The sequence below is a fragment of the Nicotiana tabacum genome, chromosome 7 (assembly GCF_000715075.1).
Source record: "Nicotiana tabacum cultivar K326 chromosome 7, ASM71507v2, whole genome shotgun sequence".
NCBI lineage: Eukaryota > Viridiplantae > Streptophyta > Magnoliopsida > Solanales > Solanaceae > Nicotiana > Nicotiana tabacum.
This window is the reverse complement of record NC_134086.1, coordinates 6,811,679-6,820,169: the sequence shown is the minus strand read 5'-3', so window position 1 is coordinate 6,820,169 and position 8,491 is coordinate 6,811,679. Positions and strand designations below refer to the sequence as shown.

The following is an 8,491-nucleotide window of genomic DNA, read 5'->3' as shown; positions in this document are numbered from 1 at the left end:
TAAAGGGGAAAACAACCACCAAACAATTTGGCTATAACATATCACAGTGGGAGACCATTTGATATTGGTCTCAAATTATCTAAAACACAAAGAAAAAAGAGGAACATCAAAACAAAGTTAGCAATCAATAGTAGTGTTACAATACAAGAGGAAGGGCGTTTTGACAAAGTTACAACAATTTGCTAAGAAATAATTCCATCCGCTCTGTTTGTGCGTTTGCAGTAGTTGTCCACCCAATTGTAAAATTCAAACAAATCCTGATGATTTGAGATCAATAGGGACAAATTTAATCAAGATAACCCAGAAAAAAAATTATTAGTTTATCTAGTTTATTGGTTGACTTGGTTAATATTACTCGTAGTATTCTCCCGAAATATTACCGCATATTCAAGGTAACCTAACACCTATATTCCTATAGAATTAGGATTAACAAGAACTACGTATAGTAATCAAGCAAGGCGATTAGGTATATTCCTATCCTATCCGCAAATCTGTTCTCGATGCTCAAGTTCGTGATCTTGCTCTACTCAATCTTATATGCAATCTAGAATTCTCTCTCCCGAGTTCAATCCTAGATTCATAGATAATATTCAATTGCTGATCAAGCAATCAAATAATTAAGCACAAGATTGAATAAATAAACTAATATGAAAAAATAATAAGAACAATTCAAGCTTCAAATCACAGCGTTCATGTAGCACCCACACCTCTAGAACTAATGAACTATAAAGTTAAGGGAAGAGAAGAGAAGAGAAGAAAAATTAGTTGGAAGTCTCCTCCAAGTGTGGTTTGCGTTCTCCCACGTAAATTCTCCTTCAAAGTATGTTAAATTTCCTCCAAATTAAGTAATTAGGACCCCTTTTATACAAGTTGAGACTGTGTAGGGACGAAATAATCTTATCCCGAACAAAGTAGGAAAGGTCCCGCCTCTAGCGTCGCTAGATCCAGTGAGCTTTTCACGTTCCTCCTCCAATTTTTTTTATTAGAATTGTATCTTTCTTTCCTTTGTCTTCCACCAAAGGGTGTCCCCCCTTTGTCTCTCCTCCTTTTTTATTGTTTTATTTTCCTTTCTTTTTCTTTTGTGTTTTATTCAATTTTGCTCCAAATCTCTTCATCTTCACATCACTTTATTCCTACACAGTTAAAATATAATATTAAGCATAAATTAATATAATTAATACTCAAAAAATGATTAAAAGTACTAGAATGTGAGGCAATAATGAGTAAATATATACATCTTTGGCCGAATATCAACGCACGTAGGTAGATGCTCAAAAATAACACATAGGAGTTTATTTCTACTTACGTCAATACTGATGTTAATACGGTCGCATCCTTCAATATCTTGGACTGCTTCCTTAATTCTCACAGCTGAAGCCACCAGAGATTTGCTGCACCACATCAGCTTAATCTGTTTCAGTGTTGGAATATCTGCAAAGCTAAGGGGGATCTCCTCGAGATCATAACACACTTTTATAACAAGTGTTTCAAGCTGGGGAAAAGATTCCTCTGAGGCATTCCACCTTACGATACCTAAGTCCACCAGTTTCAAGAACTTAAGTTTATGGAACGTGATATCTCCAAGGCACCACTCTTCGGATTTCATAAACATGGAACTATGTAATTGGAGATACTCCAAACTTGATAGTTCCGATATGAAGGAAATCGTGCTTTCTATACGAGTCCCTTTTAGTACCAACTTTTTTAAATTTGAAGGCAGGTGTAACTTGGATACAACTAGGGATGAGTCAAAGAAAAGGTGAAGTATTTGAAGCTGGGTAAGACTCTCCAATTTGTGACAAATATCTCTTGAACGTTCATAGCTTATGCCAAGTTCTTGAAGATTAGGACATCTCTGTATTAAGGCATCCTCATTAGCAGCATCTTTAATTATAACTTTCCTTAATATCCTCAAATTTTCCAATTTAGAGGATTCTTGAAACATCCGCTGTTTATTGTCTTCCAAATCATCATCAAAAATAGCATGACTAATCTCAACATGCCTTAACTTTTCCATTTTCCAAAAAGTGGCTGGTAACACTGTATCCCCGGAGTTATATCTCACTATTAAAGTTTCTAGATGGGGAAGATGTGATTTTGGATGGAAATCAAATTGTTCAACCACAACTGCGAGGTACTTGAGGTGAATTAGTGGTTCCAATGTAGCCGACGACAAAGGAACCACTTTATTGGAACTCAAATCCAAGACCTTAAGAAGCCTCAGTTGAGTACACTGACGGAGGGGATCCCAATCTACTAACTGATGGAAGTATGTATAGGTTGTTTTCAGTGACCTCAACTTTTGGTGGAAAGGCTTCCGTGTTTTGGAGTTCAGCAATGCAAACTCGGAAAGCTCATTTGTGAAATTGAAGCTCAATCGAGTTTCGTTCCAATAAGAAGGTTGAAATTGGGTATAATGCACCTTCATTGCCAAGATAAACTTTTCTTTTCTACTCCTCTCCAAGCAAAAGTGAAGCACTACATCATGAACCTGGCAGTATTTAACTTTACCATTATATCTTCTTCTTGAAACCATTACCACGTTACTGCTTATGAGATCCTTCAAGTAATCTTCAGCTGCCTCTTCCATTAATCTCCCAGATTCTACGTTCTGCACGAAGCCTTCTGCAATCCATAAACTTATCAATTTAGACGCTGGAATTCTGGCGTCCTCCGGAAACATCCCCATATAAAGAAGGCAAGGTCTTAAGTAATCGGGTAAGTTATCATAACTTAACTGCATAGTTGCCCGACTATAGTCTTCAGACTCACGGTCAAGATAGAAAAGTAGAGCTTTTTCAACCTCATGCCACCAAGATTCTTCCATTTTCTTCTTTTTAATTATTCCAGCAGCCAAGACGACCACTAGAGGCAATCCCTTGCATCTTTTTGCAACTGCTTGGCTCACATCTTGTAGTTCTTGTGGGCAACTTTCCTGTTGAAAAACTTTTTTCTGCAACAATTGGCAACTCTCTTTTGGTGTAAGGAATGGAAGAGAATAAGGATCAGTATGGTGCTTGACATGCTCACCCATTTTCTCAAGTCGAGTCGTCACTACTATTCTGCTTCTATTTCCAACTGGAAAAGAAAGCCTTAAGTCATCCCATGCCATACCATCCCACATATCATCCAAGACAATGAGATATCTCTTTCCCGTTAAGTTTCTCTTCAACAAGTCGGCAAGGACGTCATCTTTATCTCCATTGTCCTTGAAACCGGTAATTTGACTGAATATCTCTTGTAGTAGTTGTCTCCGGTTATATGTTTGGGAAATGACGCACCATGCTCGAACATCAAAATGAGAAGCAATGATGTTATTATTGTACAACTTTCTAGCACAAGTTGTTTTACCTTGTCCCCCCATCCCAACAATTGGGATGACATCTAGCTCATTTGTTCCTTGTGTCAGATACCGAATTATTGTTTTCGTGTCATTCTCAAAACCAACTATCTCCTCATCATTCATAAGATTGCTATGTTGAGTTGGGGGATGTTTAGATGGCTCAACAGCAGAGGAAGGCCTAAGAGCAAGGTTCTCCGACCACATCTTGGTCACCTCAGTACGAATAAGCTTCATCTCTTTTATGATTGTAGGAAGTGAGCAAAAAGAATGCCAAAGAGCATTATACTGTACAAGAATAGAGTCAATGGCAATTTCAGCTTCATATGCCAAATTGATGGTACGCTGCCGATGATCTTTAAGAATATCATGTTCATGCTGCACCTTTGTGACATCTCTGAAAACAGATATTAGAGATGAAAGCTCTTTCTCTAAAATAACAATACGAGACTTCATTTTGAGGTCCAAACCTGATTCAGATTTCAACATCTCAGTCAATTTCCTTAAAAGAGAATCCAGAAAGCTCAATCCACCAGCTGTGGGAAACTGAGACGGAGTGAATTTTAACAATTTGTAGTACCTCTCCAGTACTTGTGCCTTTAGATTTGCAGTTTTCATCAATATCTGTATCGACCAAAGAACCATCTTGCTGGTATCATCTTTGATTGTAGAGCTGTGAATTACACATAGAATATCACCGACAAGAGCTCCCACCTTTTCCAAGACCTCATTCAACATCTTACAATTAGTAGCACTATTTGACACATCACCCAGAGAATCCAACAAGTACTCTATTGCCACATCAGTGTTTCGAGCAGATGCATTATTAGGAAAGTTCCCAAGCTTTTTTTCTCTGAGATATACCAGAAGACTATGGAGATGATGTGAAAAACCTTTTGGCAATTTCCGAGTTCTGAAAGTTCTTGAATGACTAAACTTTGAAGCCTTTAGTTCACCACGAAAAATCGTCTTCATTTCCAGCTCCACTAGCCTAACCAGACATATTAAATAAGAGGGCTTATTCTCGATATTAGATGCATTATTTCCATCGATTTCATTAGTCCAAAGAGCAACACAAAATTGAATCACATTGTCAGCCACGAGTTGCATTTGGATCTCTAATCTTTTTTGCTTCTCACGGTCAATGTGCCCATTTATTTCTGTGCCATATAAGTATCTCAGAAACCTCATTGTCTTTTGAAGGAATTTCACTTGCTTCAAAAATCGATCTGTCTTTTGAAGGATTTTGAGTCCTTTCCTCAAAAAAGGGTCAGACTTGACTAGATACCTCGGTGCATCATTTAGATTCTTGTCGAGGTAATCCATATATTCTAACAGATAGGAATCATCCAGCTCATAATTGAACCTTGAACTGGTTTTACCTTCAATGAATTTCAGAAAATGTGATGCTAGCCTTTCCACATTAAGGTTAGTTTTGCATCCATCAGCAAAAACTGATTGAATCATTTCCCCGACCAATTGGACCTTCTTTGCGATATTGACTAATGAATCAGGCAAAAGAACATGATGGTATTCGAGAAAAGTTCTCAAAAATCTTAGCTCCATTTCAAGTGTCTCAATCTTGACAACATTCAGATCACCTCCTCTCTTGATACTTCTTAGGTGATCTAACATATCCTCAATGTCATTCTGAGCCACCTCGTGCAGATAATTCCTGCAAGTTCACCAATCTCTTGGAATATTAGTAGTATAAAGAGCAGCATTTTTGTTCATGTCTTTCAATATCTACTGTGAGAAGCTACTTGTTGTGAAAGATTATGCAACACCTGTAAAAAACCTCCCTTCATGTTTGATTTGTAATACATATGAACTTAATTTCTTCCATATTTAGTGTATCAAAACTATTTGGCAGAATATGTCGGAACCCCGTTACCTAATGGAGGTGAGATCCACGCGCTGTCACGACAAAAACAATTACTAATACTACTTCCAGCTTGTTTGGATGGTCGTTACCTATTGTATCGTATCGTATTGTTACTTTAAATACGATGTTTGTTTTAGTTGTTACTTAAATTTTATTGTATCGTATCGTTAAATCCGTCGTTATGTAACGACGAAATGTGTCATTTTATGTAACGACCGATTTGGTGTGGTTGCATCGTTATCTTGTCTTTTCCTCTCATCTCACCCTTCACTATTATTAAATTATTTTATTTTATAATTTACCCTACCTTTTTATATAATAAATTTACCCCGTATCATAATTTATCTTTATAATATTACAAATTTATTCTTCATATTGGTAGTGCATGATATCATGAAACAATAGCAAATGATACAATCTATCCAAACATTGTATTCATCAAACGATACAGTACAATACAATACAATACGATACGATACATTATGAAACGATGTGTAACAACCATCCAAACAAGTTCTTAATAGTACTCCCTCCGTCCCAATTTATATGATGATGTTCGGATTTCGAGAGTCAAACAAGTTATTCTTTTATCGCAAAATTTTATTTTCTAAATATTTTGAATTATTAATTAATGTGACTTATAGTACTTTTTACGTAGTATTCACATATGTAACTTTTTTTTTCAAAAAAAAAAAACTTCAAGATTCTATGTCCAAATACACGGTTAAAATTAAGAAATTCAAATCTCGAAATGCACGAAAAGTGTCACATAAATTGGGGAGGCAATAGCTGTTACCATGTTAATTGTTAGGGGCGTACAAAGAAAACTGAAACCGCACCAAACCGATAATCTGAGTCAAATCGAAAAAAAAAACGATGTGGTTTGGTATTGGAAAATAAAATCCGACTATAATTGGTTTGATTTGGTTTTAACTAAAAAAAAGTCAACCGAAACCAAACCAACCCGATAGTACATTTATATAATTTTTAAAATATTTTATACATATAAATATTTATTGTTATAAATATTTCTTAAACTTTTTCACAATTTTATCTTTAAATTTATTATTTTAAGTTTAGACTTAACATTCTTGAATGGTAAATAAATTTTATAGCTGATAAATGTATTAACTCAAACAAAGTTCAAATCAATATTAATGTAAAAGATTCAATTCAGTACTAGGAATAACGAAAGTGTTGGATAATTATTTTAGTTTAACATTGGTTTATAATGAAAAAGCATAACTTAGTTTATCTTTTTCTTTAGTACTTGGTTATGTAATTAATATTAGTACTTATTAGCTATACTTATTTTAGCATGACCTATATAGTATTTTTAGATTATGTTAATTTTCATTATGGCTTATTAATTAGCAATATTTATTTTATGTAATTTTATTATTTTATCTTTGTTATTGAATATTTTAGTATAATGCTATGACTTATCTCATATTATTGTGTTAGTTTCTTGGAAAACGCATTATATAATTGTATTTTACTAGAAATATTTGGAGCACAAGTTACATATTTTATGCTATGAAGATTTTACCGGGGGAAAAATTGAAAATCCGAAAAAACCCGAGAAAAAGCGAGATTGAAAAACCCAACTTTGTTGGTTTAGTTTGTAACTTTAAAAACGCGACCATTGGTTTGGTTTGATAATTGAAAAATTCGAACTAACCCGGCCTATGCACAACCCTAGTAATTGCAAAATGTGATTAAAATATTTTCAGCCTTACAGTCAATAGAGCGTGAAGAGTACCTTTGTCTTCCTTGACTTTTCTCTTTTCTGTTTTGTATCTTCAATTTCTGGTCCATTCCTAAAACGAGCAAAAGAGATGATAAGTATTCTAACCAAAAAAAAAAAAAGTTAAAATAAATGTCGAAGATTTGATCATTATCGAAAAAGAAAAAAGGATCAAAATTTTCCAATATAATCTAACCAAAAATATGGTCCAAGGGTTTTCAGATACAACATATCAAGTGAGACTTAATAAAGTTTAATGTATATAATTATGATTTTGAAAGAAAAAAAAAAACTTGGGAAGTATGGCAGTAAATTATGGCTCAAACGAATTCACCTTTCTTTATAGCTGAAGAGATTAACAGTTGTGGATTATCTGAGAACTAGACTTTCAGATTGTAAATTAAACAAATTTAAAGATTTCGACAAGAAAGAAAAAAAAAAAAAAAAGTGAAGCAAGCGTGAAGAGTAGTCTTGATCTTTTACCTATTTTGAATCACTAATTTCTGTTCCAATCCTAAAAAAGTAAAAGAAAAAAGAAAAAAAGAGTTGATAACCAGAAGCGGGCCTATGTTATAGAGAAAGGGGTCATTGTTTCGGCAAAAATTTCATGTATACAAGTATATGTCTTTAGGAAATAATAATCTATTACTAGTGACAGTGTGACACCCTATATACAAAACAGATTCTGATTTAACGAAAAAATGCACCCATACCCATGACCTTATATCTTGGGTCCGCCTCTATTGATAACTATATTTAAAATTCAAAGCAGGTTCACCAAAGAAAAGATAAAAGAGATGATTCGGGGCGTAATAATGAAAATTAGTCACAGAAACGATCAGATCAACAAAATAAATGATAAGGTTTTCGAATATAACGCATCAAGTGAGATTAATAAAAATTTATAGTAACATACCTGAAAAAGACCAAAGTTTGCAGTAGGAGAAAACTAGTAATAACAAGAAGAGATTAATATCAGTAGAAAGGTTGGAAGGGGGAAAGATTTATCTCTTTAGGGCCTCTTCAAAATTATGTTTAATATATATGGATTGGATCCAAATGTTACTAAAAGTTATTGGTTGCAGTTTTTAATGAATAACATGTGCTATCATGTTATTAGTGCAGATAGACAGATAATTGGCAGGTTAGAATTAGTTAATGAATAACATGGCTTAGTATGTTATTAATACAGAGAGACAGCTAATCTTCAGGTTATAATCCATTTCCTTTGGCCTTCTAAGTCAATGGTTGCATTAGTTAATATACAAGTAGTAGAGCTCACGAATTGCTTTTTCCAATGATTAATTTTTATTTTTATTTTAAAAAGGACATGAGCTGCTTTTCTTTTTCCTTTGGCCTTCAACCAAGATTTATTGTCCTGATTTTGAATTTAAAAAAAAAATGATTTTGGACACTACTTTGGGAACTAATTGTCCTGCATATGTGTTGAATCCACAAGACTTTAGGTCCTTAACAATTTGGTTATAATTTTCATTTTTTCTATTGTGTCCTGAACTAC

At 34.1% G+C, this 8,491-nt stretch overlaps 1 protein-coding gene across 1 annotated transcript; it reads right to left on the bottom strand.

Moving 5' to 3' along the window:
- Positions 1–648: 648 nt before the first annotated feature.
- On the bottom strand, positions 649–8,183 carry LOC107814641 (putative late blight resistance protein homolog R1A-3). Its single transcript, XM_016640084.2, has 4 exons — positions 7,889–8,183; positions 6,988–7,045; positions 1,307–5,015; positions 649–1,133 (listed from the first exon to the last, which is right to left on the bottom strand). The coding sequence occupies exons 2-4, from the start codon at positions 7,041–7,043 to the stop codon at positions 1,128–1,130; spliced, it is 3,771 nt and encodes a 1,256-aa protein (XP_016495570.2). The 5' UTR covers positions 7,044–7,045; positions 7,889–8,183; the 3' UTR covers positions 649–1,127.
- Positions 8,184–8,491: the final 308 nt, after the last annotated feature.

Excerpts from the sequence above, each read along its gene's own strand:
- LOC107814641 (XM_016640084.2), bottom strand. The coding sequence starts at position 7,043 with ATGGACCAGAAATTGAAGATACAAAACAGAAAAGAGAAAAGTCAAGGA. Across the intron at positions 5,016-6,987 it reads AAAAGTCAAGGAAGACAAAG|GAATTATCTGCACGAGGTGG; the intron begins GTACTCTTCACG and ends GTGAACTTGCAG.